Source organism: Canis lupus, chromosome 14 (genome assembly GCF_011100685.1).
Source record: "Canis lupus familiaris isolate Mischka breed German Shepherd chromosome 14, alternate assembly UU_Cfam_GSD_1.0, whole genome shotgun sequence".
Lineage (NCBI taxonomy): Eukaryota > Metazoa > Chordata > Mammalia > Carnivora > Canidae > Canis > Canis lupus.
Window position 1 is genome coordinate 408,962 of NC_049235.1, and position 13,394 is coordinate 422,355.

General features: G+C 52.0%; 1 protein-coding gene across 10 annotated transcripts in view; it reads right to left on the minus strand.

Annotated features, from left to right (window-relative positions):
* Window positions 1–13,394, minus strand: part of OBSCN (obscurin, cytoskeletal calmodulin and titin-interacting RhoGEF) — a 123,205-nt gene that overhangs the window by 71,252 nt on the left and 38,559 nt on the right. For 9 of the 10 annotated variants that reach the window (XM_038556421.1, XM_038556420.1, XM_038556419.1 and 6 more), the window contains exons 11-15: window positions 9,585–9,860; window positions 7,374–7,649; window positions 5,159–5,434; window positions 2,942–3,217; window positions 682–957 (exon numbers count right to left, since the gene is read on the minus strand). In XM_038556421.1, coding sequence (XP_038412349.1) covers window positions 682–957; window positions 2,942–3,217; window positions 5,159–5,434; window positions 7,374–7,649; window positions 9,585–9,860 — 1,380 coding nt within the window. The remainder of the gene's footprint in view (window positions 1–681; window positions 958–2,941; window positions 3,218–5,158; window positions 5,435–7,373; window positions 7,650–9,584; window positions 9,861–13,394) is intronic. The other variant, XM_038556423.1, reaches the window with a different exon arrangement.

Sequence of the window (13,394 nt, forward strand, 5' to 3'; positions counted from 1 at the left end):
GAAAACAACTCCTCTCTCCTTATCGTATAGACATTGCAGTAAAAACAAACAAACCTGCGGTTCGGCAGGAGCCCGTGTATGCAAAACTCTGTTTCTGTTTTGTTTTGACCCCTTGATCTGCAAACTACCCCTGCACCGAGCTGCACAGATACCGCATATCCATGTGAAAAACAATATCCTGAAGCAACTAAGACAGGATAATCTAAAGTTTAGTTGAGATATTTCCAAATATGATTATATGGTCAAAACCTCCCCTATTGGTTTCAAGAAACTGAAATGTCTCTCGCTAAGAAGAACCCCGGACAGTGCCCCCCAGAAAAGCACAGTCACATAACCAAGGTGTGAGATGCTTAGTCTACTTGATGCCTCTACCCGAGCGTGGAGCACAGCCATCATCCTGGTCACCGAGGAACTCTGGGAGGGTTCTGTGCAGGTGCTCAGATGCATGACTAAGCATTAGGACGTGACAGCACCGCTCGGGGCGCAAAAACGGCCCTGTCACTGCACACACACACCCTTCTCATTAAACCTCCATCCGTCCAGCCATGGCTACGAAAATAGAAGGCAACAGGATGGCAGAGGTGAAAAGGTGAGGACGGATGCAGGGAGCAGCAGGGCCTACGGGGTGTGTAATGCAATCCCTTCATCACCTCCACACAAGACTCAGTTGGTGGAACTGACCTGCGACGTCCAGGCGGAAGGACACCTTCTGGCCCCCGGCCTCGCAGCTGTACTCCCCGGCGTCGGCCCGCCCCGCCTGCTGCACCACCAGCCTCCTGCTGCAGCCCTGGGCCTCCACGTGCACCCTGGAGCTCGCACTCAGCTTCTTCCCGTCCTTGTACCACGTCACCTCCGTCCCGGCCTGGGCCACCTCGCAGCTCAGCGTGGCGCTGCCGCCCGCCTTGGCCTGCACCTCACTGCGTGCTGGCTGCTCCTTGGCAAACACCGGTGTAGGCTCTGGGGACACAGGGGGACGCGTGATCAAAACCTTATCTAAGTCAAGATGCAGTACTGGGCGGTGCCTGGGTGGCTCAGGTCATGATCTCAGGGTCCTGGGATTGAGCTCTGCATCGGGGCGGGGCGGGGGCGGGGGGGGGGGGCGGTTGTCCCTGCTCAGCAAGGAATCTGCTTCTCCCTCTCCCTCTGCTGCTCCCCCTGCTTGTGCTCTCTGAAATAAATAAAATCTTTAAAAAAAAAAAAAAGGAAAAGATGCAGCACTGGGGAAGCGGGAGTACCCAGGAAGCTGGGATGTTCTCCAGGCTGGGCACCAGCTGTGTGGCCCTCAATCCCACATGGGTCCCTGCTCCCACCGACTCTGTGCCGACAGCTATTGGTGATGGGCTGGGGGGTAATGAAGCTGTACCTCTATCCCCCGTGTGATGCTTCCGACAGACTGGTGTCACCTTGCTCATACTTCGTCTCCCGTAGAGACCCTGAAATCCATGACAGACCTACACTATGAAGTGTTTCTACAGCCCCGGCCTGCTTTGCTATAGAACTTACGCTACCACGTAAAATGAGATAAGAGCACAGCTCCTTTCCTATTCTGTATAAGAAAGTCCACGAGCAAGAAGTGATTAAATTCCAGCATATCTGGAAGAATTCACCCGGCAAGCCTTTGGACTCACACGTGGATTCACAAAGACATTTTGTTACTGGCGCTACATCCCGGCGGGGCCGTTTGCATTGTCTACTTCTCCTAAGATTTTCTTGGAGAGAGAGGAAGAGAGAAAGCAAGCGGGGGGAGGGGGGCAGGCAGAGGGAGAAGGAGACCCCCGTTAAGCAGGGAGCCCGACACAGCTCGATCCTGGGAGCATGGGAACAGGACCTGAGCCGAAGGCAGACGCTTCACCCACAGACCCACCCGGGGAGCCCCACTGTTGACTTCATACATCAGTTTGATTTCCTTTCCTACAACCACTGGGACAACGTGTCATCACCATTCTGATTCTCTTGCATTAAATGGTGTCAGACTGTCTTAAACAGCAAGTCGAAAAGGCGCACAGCCGCCGTGGCGGTGTCCACGCACGCCCGCGGGTCACGATCTCCTGAGACAACAGCAGTCCACTGTGTGCGGCCCCAGGACCAGGGCGGGGCTGCGCTGACCCTCATCCGAGACACGGAACATAAAGACAAAGTCACAGGATTCTCTGAGAACCGGCCCGGGAGGCACAGCTCATGGACCCCCATCGCAGACCCTTTTTGCCAGTCGAGGGGGGGGCCGCCACCACAGCGCTCTGGGTCACAAGTGTGCCCATGGGCTGCGTACTCCTCTCCCTCTCTCAACCCTTGCCTCGGAATCCCACGGAGTTCTAACACGGGATATCCTAACTGAAGACAAAATGATACAGGACGAGCTTTGTGGAGACAGCTCCCGAACACACGCCTGTTGCACCACGGGTGCTTGGCTACCACTTCCATGCTCACTATTTCCTTGAGGCTCTGCCATGAGCATCTCTCTGGCCTCTGTGCAGAGAGGCTCCATACCCGTGTGCAAGGACAGAAGCACGCCCAGGACACCTAAAACCTCCATCACAAACACGCAGTGTCGAGATAATTCCAAGGATGACCGGGTGCCCGCGTGCTTGCCCTGGGTACTGGACTCCATACGTCTCTCGATGGTGAGAAACACCCAACGAGGCCTCTGGGAACCACTAGAGCATCCACAGGTGAGGACATCTGGTCAACTATGGCCGGGACACCAAATGGAGCCCAGGTGCAGGACGGCAAAGAACAACCGTGCATTCCGAACGAGTGGCTGAGGGTTGCCCACGGGGGGCCCATTCCCTTCAGTAAACCCTCGCCCGGCAACATCTCTGGGATCAGACACCAGACAGAAAGTGGCAGCTGGGAGGAAGGGACAGGAAAGCTCCCGGGTCCGTCTGGGCTGTGGGCTAGTGTGACCATCGCCTGTAATCCAGGCTATTCTCCGCGAACTGACCTGCGACGTCCAGGCGGAAGGACACCTTCTGGCCCCCGGCCTCGCAGCTGTACTCCCCGGCGTCGGCCCGCCCCGCCTGCTGCACCACCAGCCTCCTGCTGCAGCCCTGGGCCTCCACGTGCACCCTGGAGCTCGCACTCAGCTTCTTCCCGTCCTTGTACCACGTCACCTCCGTCCCGGCCTGGGCCACCTCGCAGCTCAGCGTGGCGCTGCCGCCCGCCTTGGCCTGCACCTCACTGCGTGCTGGCTGCTCCTTGGCAAACACCGGTGTAGGCTCTGGGGACACAGGGGGACATGCAGGGTCAGAGGCACCATCCAAGGGAGGAAGGCAGCACTGGGAGGAGAAAGATTACACGGGGCTGCAGGGGACTGGGAACGTCCCCAGGCTCTGCACCAGCCATGTGACTGGAGAAGCCCCATAGCTTCTCGACCATGAGGGACACGATTCATGTGCCCATCCCTCACTGCTCCGCAGGGGCCCCTAGACGTGGGGACCACACATCGCATCATGGCTCTACACACGCTTTCCAGGTGGGGGGGGGGGGGGCGGCACATTCTAAAAGTGTCCCACCTAGTCTGGTTCCAGGTGGGGCTAGAATGTTTATCACCGCCGCATGTGGGCCACCCAGTGAGGCACCTCCATTCTAGGCTGATCCACATGGGCTTGTCCAGGAGCAGACCGTATCTTCTCCTAGAACTCCGTGAGAGCTGCTCCAGTTGGGATCACACATCCTACAACTGCCCCATGTGGGCCCTCCAGGTGAGGACAGTACATTCTAACTCTGCTCCACATAGGCTGTTCCAGGGGCACCACACATCCCATCATTGCCCCACCTGGGCTGTTCCAGAGGGGAGTCTGGGACACTTCTGTGTACATGGACTCTGTGGTCATGATACATGGATTGTTCTACTTTCCCGGAGGACATTCGACATTTCTGTAGAGTTTGAAGGCAACTTTCCCCCGCTATGGTCTACAAAGCTTCCGAGTCTCCATGCCGTTTCCTATCTTAGTATTTTCAACTGGTGTCTATCTGGTGGAGTCCCTGTACTTCCCCCAGCATCTCTGTCACTGTCTGCGGACTCATGAGGCCTGGCACCTCCCCCAGTATTCCTGGGCTGCCCACTCCTGGTTGCTCCACTGTGGGGACACGGTTCATGTCTCTGCTCATTCACCAACAGTACTGTCTTTTCTCTACTCATTTTAAGGCACTCTTTCCTTAAAAGTTAGAGACTGACAACTATGTGTTTAAAGTTGTTTTCCCAAATCTGTGGCTTGCCTTTTCACTCTCTTATGGCCTCTTCAGAGGAATGAAATTCTCAATGCTAGTGTCATCACATATGTCTATCTCGTCCTATTGCATTCAGAGCTTTCAAGTTCTATGGAAGGAATCTTTCCTTACCCGAATCTTCAAACAACTGTGTGTCATCTGAAGGTTTCATGGTTGCTATCCTACCAGGACATGGCTTTTGGGTGTTGTGTGAATTCCATTACAGTTTAATTTTTTCCCAATTTTAAATGATTCAAGCACCGTTTATGAAAACAACTCCTCTCTCCTTATCGTATAGACATTGCAGTAAAAACAAACAAACCTGCGGTTCGGCAGGAGCCCGTGTATGCAAAACTCTGTTTCTGTTTTGTTTTGACCCCTTGATCTGCAAACTACCCCTGCACCGAGCTGCACAGATACCGCATATCCATGTGAAAAACAATATCCTGAAGCAACTAAGACAGGATAATCTAAAGTTTAGTTGAGATATTTCCAAATATGATTATATGGTCAAAACCTCCCCTATTGGTTTCAAGAAACTGAAATGTCTCTCGCTAAGAAGAACCCCGGACAGTGCCCCCCAGAAAAGCACAGTCACATAACCAAGGTGTGAGATGCTTAGTCTACTTGATGCCTCTACCCGAGCGTGGAGCACAGCCATCATCCTGGTCACCGAGGAACTCTGGGAGGGTTCTGTGCAGGTGCTCAGATGCATGACTAAGCATTAGGACGTGACAGCACCGCTCGGGGCGCAAAAACGGCCCTGTCACTGCACACACACACCCTTCTCATTAAACCTCCATCCGTCCAGCCATGGCTACGAAAATAGAAGGCAACAGGATGGCAGAGGTGAAAAGGTGAGGACGGATGCAGGGAGCAGCAGGGCCTACGGGGTGTGTAATGCAATCCCTTCATCACCTCCACACAAGACTCAGTTGGTGGAACTGACCTGCGACGTCCAGGCGGAAGGACACCTTCTGGCCCCCGGCCTCGCAGCTGTACTCCCCGGCGTCGGCCCGCCCCGCCTGCTGCACCACCAGCCTCCTGCTGCAGCCCTGGGCCTCCACGTGCACCCTGGAGCTCGCACTCAGCTTCTTCCCGTCCTTGTACCACGTCACCTCCGTCCCGGCCTGGGCCACCTCGCAGCTCAGCGTGGCGCTGCCGCCCGCCTTGGCCTGCACCTCACTGCGTGCTGGCTGCTCCTTGGCAAACACCGGTGTAGGCTCTGGGGACACAGGGGGACATGCAGGGTCAGAGGCACCATCCAAGGGAGGAAGGCAGCACTGGGAGGAGAAAGATTACACGGGGCTGCAGGGGACTGGGAACGTCCCCAAGCTCTGCACCAGCCATGTGACTGGAGAAGCCCCATAGCTTCTCGACCATGAGGGACACGATTCATGTGCCCATCCCTCACTGCTCCGCAGGGGCCCCTAGACGTGGGGACCACACATCGCATCATGGCTCTACACACGCTTTCCAGGTGGGGGGGGGGGGCGGCACATTCTAAAAGTGTCCCACCTAGTCTGGTTCCAGGTGGGGCTAGAATGTTTATCACCGCCGCATGTGGGCCACCCAGTGAGGCACCTCCATTCTAGGCTGATCCACATGGGCTTGTCCAGGAGCAGACCGTATCTTCTCCTAGAACTCCGTGAGAGCTGCTCCAGTTGGGATCACACATCCTACAACTGCCCCATGTGGGCCCTCCAGGTGAGGACAGTACATTCTAACTCTGCTCCACATAGGCTGTTCCAGGGGCACCACACATCCCATCATTGCCCCACCTGGGCTGTTCCAGAGGGGAGTCTGGGACACTTCTGTGTACATGGACTCTGTGGTCATGATACATGGATTGTTCTACTTTCCCGGAGGACATTCGACATTTCTGTAGAGTTTGAAGGCAACTTTCCCCCGCTATGGTCTACAAAGCTTCCGAGTCTCCATGCCGTTTCCTATCTTAGTATTTTCAACTGGTGTCTATCTGGTGGAGTCCCTGTACTTCCCCCAGCATCTCTGTCACTGTCTGCGGACTCATGAGGCCTGGCACCTCCCCCAGTATTCCTGGGCTGCCCACTCCTGGTTGCTCCACTGTGGGGACACGGTTCATGTCTCTGCTCATTCACCAACAGTACTGTCTTTTCTCTACTCATTTTAAGGCACTCTTTCCTTAAAAGTTAGAGACTGACAACTATGTGTCTAAAGTTGTTTTCCCAAATCTGTGGCTTGCCTTTTCACTCTCTTATGGCCTCTTCAGAGGAATGAAATTCTCAATGCTAGTGTCATCACATATGTCTATCTCGTCCTATTGCATTCAGAGCTTTCAAGTTCTATGGAAGGAATCTTTCCTTACCCGAATCTTCAAACAACTGTGTGTCATCTGAAGGTTTCATGGTTGCTATCCTACCAGGACATGGCTTTTGGGTGTTGTGTGAATTCCATTACAGTTTAATTTTTTCCCAATTTTAAATGATTCAAGCACCGTTTATGAAAACAACTCCTCTCTCCTTATCGTATAGACATTGCAGTAAAAACAAACAAACCTGCGGTTCGGCAGGAGCCCGTGTATGCAAAACTCTGTTTCTGTTTTGTTTTGACCCCTTGATCTGCAAACTACCCCTGCACCGAGCTGCACAGATACCGCATATCCATGTGAAAAACAATATCCTGAAGCAACTAAGACAGGATAATCTAAAGTTTAGTTGAGATATTTCCAAATATGATTATATGGTCAAAACCTCCCCTATTGGTTTCAAGAAACTGAAATGTCTCTCGCTAAGAAGAACCCCGGACAGTGCCCCCCAGAAAAGCACAGTCACATAACCAAGGTGTGAGATGCTTAGTCTACTTGATGCCTCTACCCGAGCGTGGAGCACAGCCATCATCCTGGTCACCGAGGAACTCTGGGAGGGTTCTGTGCAGGTGCTCAGATGCATGACTAAGCATTAGGACGTGACAGCACCGCTCGGGGCGCAAAAACGGCCCTGTCACTGCACACACACACCCTTCTCATTAAACCTCCATCCGTCCAGCCATGGCTACGAAAATAGAAGGCAACAGGATGGCAGAGGTGAAAAGGTGAGGACGGATGCAGGGAGCAGCAGGGCCTACGGGGTGTGTAATGCAATCCCTTCATCACCTCCACACAAGACTCAGTTGGTGGAACTGACCTGCGACGTCCAGGCGGAAGGACACCTTCTGGCCCCCGGCCTCGCAGCTGTACTCCCCGGCGTCGGCCCGCCCCGCCTGCTGCACCACCAGCCTCCTGCTGCAGCCCTGGGCCTCCACGTGCACCCTGGAGCTCGCACTCAGCTTCTTCCCGTCCTTGTACCACGTCACCTCCGTCCCGGCCTGGGCCACCTCGCAGCTCAGCGTGGCGCTGCCGCCCGCCTTGGCCTGCACCTCACTGCGTGCTGGCTGCTCCTTCGCAAACACCGGTGTAGGCTCTGGGGACACAGGGGGACATGCAGGGTCAGAGGCACCATCCAAGGGAGGAAGGCAGCACTGGGAGGAGAAAGATTACACGGGGCTGCAGGGGACTGGGAACGTCCCCAAGCTCTGCACCAGCCATGTGACTGGAGAAGCCCCATAGCTTCTCGACCATGAGGGACACGATTCATGTGCCCATCCCTCACTGCTCCGCAGGGGCCCCTAGACGTGGGGACCACACATCGCATCATGGCTCTACACACGCTTTCCAGGTGGGGGGGGGGGCGGCACATTCTAAAAGTGTCCCACCTAGTCTGGTTCCAGGTGGGGCTAGAATGTTTATCACCGCCGCATGTGGGCCACCCAGTGAGGCACCTCCATTCTAGGCTGATCCACATGGGCTTGTCCAGGAGCAGACCGTATCTTCTCCTAGAACTCCGTGAGAGCTGCTCCAGTTGGGATCACACATCCTACAACTGCCCCATGTGGGCCCTCCAGGTGAGGACAGTACATTCTAACTCTGCTCCACATAGGCTGTTCCAGGGGCACCACACATCCCATCATTGCCCCACCTGGGCTGTTCCAGAGGGGAGTCTGGGACACTTCTGTGTACATGGACTCTGTGGTCATGATACATGGATTGTTCTACTTTCCCGGAGGACATTCGACATTTCTGTAGAGTTTGAAGGCAACTTTCCCCCGCTATGGTCTACAAAGCTTCCGAGTCTCCATGCCGTTTCCTATCTTAGTATTTTCAACTGGTGTCTATCTGGTGGAGTCCCTGTACTTCCCCCAGCATCTCTGTCACTGTCTGCGGACTCATGAGGCCTGGCACCTCCCCCAGTATTCCTGGGCTGCCCACTCCTGGTTGCTCCACTGTGGGGACACGGTTCATGTCTCTGCTCATTCACCAACAGTACTGTCTTTTCTCTACTCATTTTAAGGCACTCTTTCCTTAAAAGTTAGAGACTGACAACTATGTGTCTAAAGTTGTTTTCCCAAATCTGTGGCTTGCCTTTTCACTCTCTTATGGCCTCTTCAGAGGAATGAAATTCTCAATGCTAGTGTCATCACATATGTCTATCTCGTCCTATTGCATTCAGAGCTTTCAAGTTCTATGGAAGGAATCTTTCCTTACCCGAATCTTCAAACAACTGTGTGTCATCTGAAGGTTTCATGGTTGCTATCCTACCAGGACATGGCTTTTGGGTGTTGTGTGAATTCCATTACAGTTTAATTTTTTCCCAATTTTAAATGATTCAAGCACCGTTTATGAAAACAACTCCTCTCTCCTTATCGTATAGACATTGCAGTAAAAACAAACAAACCTGCGGTTCGGCAGGAGCCCGTGTATGCAAAACTCTGTTTCTGTTTTGTTTTGACCCCTTGATCTGCAAACTACCCCTGCACCGAGCTGCACAGATACCGCATATCCATGTGAAAAACAATATCCTGAAGCAACTAAGACAGGATAATCTAAAGTTTAGTTGAGATATTTCCAAATATGATTATATGGTCAAAACCTCCCCTATTGGTTTCAAGAAACTGAAATGTCTCTCGCTAAGAACCCCGGACAGTGCCCCCCAGAAAAGCACAGTCACATAACCAAGGTGTGAGATGCTTAGTCTACTTGATGCCTCTACCCGAGCGTGGAGCACAGCCATCATCCTGGTCACCGAGGAACTCTGGGAGGGTTCTGTGCAGGTGCTCAGATGCATGACTAAGCATTAGGACGTGACAGCACCGCTCGGGGCGCAAAAACGGCCCTGTCACTGCACACACACACCCTTCTCATTAAACCTCCATCCGTCCAGCCATGGCTACGAAAATAGAAGGCAACAGGATGGCAGAGGTGAAAAGGTGAGGACGGATGCAGGGAGCAGCAGGGCCTACGGGGTGTGTAATGCAATCCCTTCATCACCTCCACACAAGACTCAGTTGGTGGAACTGACCTGCGACGTCCAGGCGGAAGGACACCTTCTGGCCCCCGGCCTCGCAGCTGTACTCCCCGGCGTCGGCCCGCCCCGCCTGCTGCACCACCAGCCTCCTGCTGCAGCCCTGGGCCTCCACGTGCACCCTGGAGCTCGCACTCAGCTTCTTCCCGTCCTTGTACCACGTCACCTCCGTCCCGGCCTGGGCCACCTCGCAGCTCAGCGTGGCGCTGCCGCCCGCCTTGGCCTGCACCTCACTGCGTGCTGGCTGCTCCTTCGCAAACTCCACAGAGGGCTCTGGGGAGAAAGTGGGATGTACAGTTTAAGAGACTCAGAGCTGGTACCGCTTAGGTCACAGAAATGAAAGCTTCACTATTCACTAAATTTACTCCTGGGAGTAAATGCCATCATGTGCATTGCAGGGTGCTGTCATTTGTTTGTAAACATGTGTCTCTCATCTTGGATCCCTAGTGTACATTTGAAGGTTTCTGACTTATGAGCAATTTTTCAGGCTGGTGCAAGGGGTGGAGGCTCTTTGGTCACCTGTCCCTCCTAATTCATTGTCCTTCCCACGCTACAGCCAGACCTCATGGGCAGGTGCAGTGGTTCACTCCTGTACCCCCAGCATATGGTGTGCCTACCAAACATGTCTTATCAAGGTGTAACTCCCATGTAAATTGCAGTAATGTTGTTTGCACAACCCAGTGATGTTTATTGTGCTTGTTTCCACATAAACAAAGTATCAACCAACAGAACATGTCTAGTTCCCCACTCACTACTAACCATCCTCAGAAGTAACCACTATCCTGAGCTTTCCCACCATCAATCATTTTTTCCAGGTCTTTTACTTCACATGAATGCATACTATATTGTGTGTTTTTTGGGTCTGGTTTGGTTTTTTTCCATTGACACAATGTGAGATGCACCCAGGTTGTTCCACTGATGGATGGTTTTCCATTGTATGAGCGCCTCAGTTTATTTTATTTTTCCTGTGTCTCTTCTGGTTCATTTTGGATGTTTCCAATTTGGGGATATGATGAATAGCACTGCTATGAATGGTCTTTTGGGGGAACACAAAACTGCTGGAACATAGTTATGGTACATTTGGCTTTAATAGGTATTTCCAAAGAGTTTTCAGAAATGATTGTGCCAACTTACACTACCACCAGCAGGGCATGAGAGTTCCAATTCTCTACATCCTTACCAACACCTGAAATCACCTTTTTAAAAAAAACATCGTGTATCTCCCATTAAACTCAAGTGCATACATACAGAATCTCAGAGATTCTATGTTCTAGAGGCGGTCAGCCATGCATACAATCATTGGCACAACTCATGTGAATGGTGGCCCACGTCATGCAGGCACCAGGCACCATGGTGGTGGCTGGGAATGTGACAGTCAGAACACAGTCTACTGAGGCAGACAGAAAGACAAGCACATCAGCCATGACAGCAGTGATGCAGTGCTGTGGTGAAGTTAAATGTGGGAACACACATGAAAGAAGGGACTGATGGGGCCCTTATGCTCTGTACTCAGGGCAAACCTCACTATGCGGTGATGAATGATTAAAGCCTGGGGGAGACATTTTTTTTAAAAAAGATTTCATTTATTTATTAGAGACACAAAGAGAGAGAGAGAGAGAGAGAGAGAGAGGCAGAGACACAGGCAGAGGGAGAAGCAGGTTTCACGCAGGGTGCCCAATGCGGGACTCGATCCCAGGAATCCAGGATCATGCCCTGGGCTGAAGGTGGTGCTAATCTGCTGAGCAACTGGGGCTGCCCTGGGGGAGACGTTCTAAGAGGTGAGCCCAGGGCCAGGCTCTTCTTCAGGGATGCATGTGAAATGATTTAGGGTGGTACAAGGGAACCACTCTGGGATGTGGGGTCACACTGGCCCTGCTGTGTCTGGGTATGATATGATAATGACAATCAAGGCACAGAGCAGCTACTGAGAAACAGGGAGACCACCAGCATGTGCACACCTGTGTGCATAGAGGGGTGAAGTTAGAGGTTGAGAAGCCAGGTCTCCAGAGAAGAGGGACTGTGCAGAATGCAGCTGCCACTCAGCCATGTTCCCCACAAGGGGTTTGATGAGTTCTAAAGCTGTCTGCCCAGGAGACTATGAAGCCCAGCAGAAAACTTCTGAAAACCAGAGCAAGGATCACACTCTGGCCCCTTGCATCCCAGGGAAACAAAGATTAGCACTGAGGATCTGCCAGGAAAGGGGCCTTACCCACACTCAAGTGTCTACAGGAGTGCCAGGAGGACTATGCCCAGGGTTGGGGCACACTCAGACACAAAACTCTCATCAAAATTGCAAGGAAGCCCCAAATCAGCATGGTTCTGGAATGGGCCAAAGTTTAGTAGTCCTCTCCCTGCCTTGCACAGGAAGGAGCAACCTTCTTTCTGGAATAAGATACCATCACCCATATCCAGCAAGTTTTCTTTTCTTTTTTTTTTAATAATAAATTTATTTTTTATTGGTGTTCAATTTGCCAACATACAGAATAACACCCAGTGCTCATTCAGTCAACTACCCCCCCCTCAGTGCCTGCCACCCAGTCACCCCCAACCCCCGCCCTCCTCCCCTTCCACCGCCCTTAGTTCGTTTCCCAGAGTTAAGAGTCTTTCATGTTCTGTCTCCCTTTCTGATATTTCCTACCCATTTCTTCTCCCTTCCCTTCTATTCCCTTTCACTATTATTTATATTCCCCAAATGAATGAGACCATATAATGTTTGTCCTTCTCCAATTGACTTATTTCACTCAGCATAATACTCTCCAGTTCCATCAACGTTGAAGCAAATGGTGGGTATTTGTCATTTCTAATGGCTGAGTAATATTCCATTGTATACATAAACCACATCTTCTTTATTCACTCATCTTTTGATGGACACCGAGGCTCCTTCCACAGTTTGACTATTGTGGACATTGCTGCTAGAAACATCGGGGTGCAGGTGTCCCGGCGTTTCATACCAGCAAGTTTTCTCATCCAATGTCTGACAGTCCATTGAAATGTTGCTGGTGTGCCAAGGAGAGTAGTAAATAGAAAACAAAAAACCAAACAAACAAAACAACCCCCCCCAAAAAAAACAGGACAGTATGAGATGATTGATTTTTTATGGCTTTTCAGACTGGGATGTAGCCATGATTAAAACTGTTTTAAAATGAAATTTTAAAAAATTAATCAAAAATGAAAAATTTATAATTTTTCAGATAAAAATTCCAGAAAAATTTCCAGAGTCTGAAAGCTATAAGAAAACAAACGGAAGATACATTACTTGAAAATAGTAAACACGCTACAACTGGGAAGGAGAACACATTACATATAGAAGAAGAGAATATAAGACATTAGGAAGGCAGAGGAGGGGGCAAGATGGCAGAAGAATAGGGTCCCCAAGTCACCTGTCTCCACCAACTTACCTAGATAACTTTCAAATCATCCTGAAAACCTACGAATTCAATCTGAGATTCAAAGAGAGAACAGCTGGAATGCTACAGTGAGAAGAGTTCACGCTTCTATCAAGGTAGGAAGACGGAAAAAAATAAAGAAATAAAAAGCATCCAAGGGGAAGGGGCCCCGCGAGGAGCCGGGCTAAGGCCGGGGCGAGTGTCCCCAGGACAGGAGAGCCCCGTCCCAGAGAAACAGGAGCTGCACCAATCTTCCCGGATGGAAAGGTGCTCACAGGGAGTTAGAGCAGGATGCCAGGAGGGCGGGGATGCCCTCGGGCTCCCTGGGACACTAACAGACACCTGCGCCCCGGGGAGAGCCGCCGAGCTCCCTAAGGGCTGCAGCGTGCGCACAGCTGGGCCCAGGAGCAGCTCGGAGGTG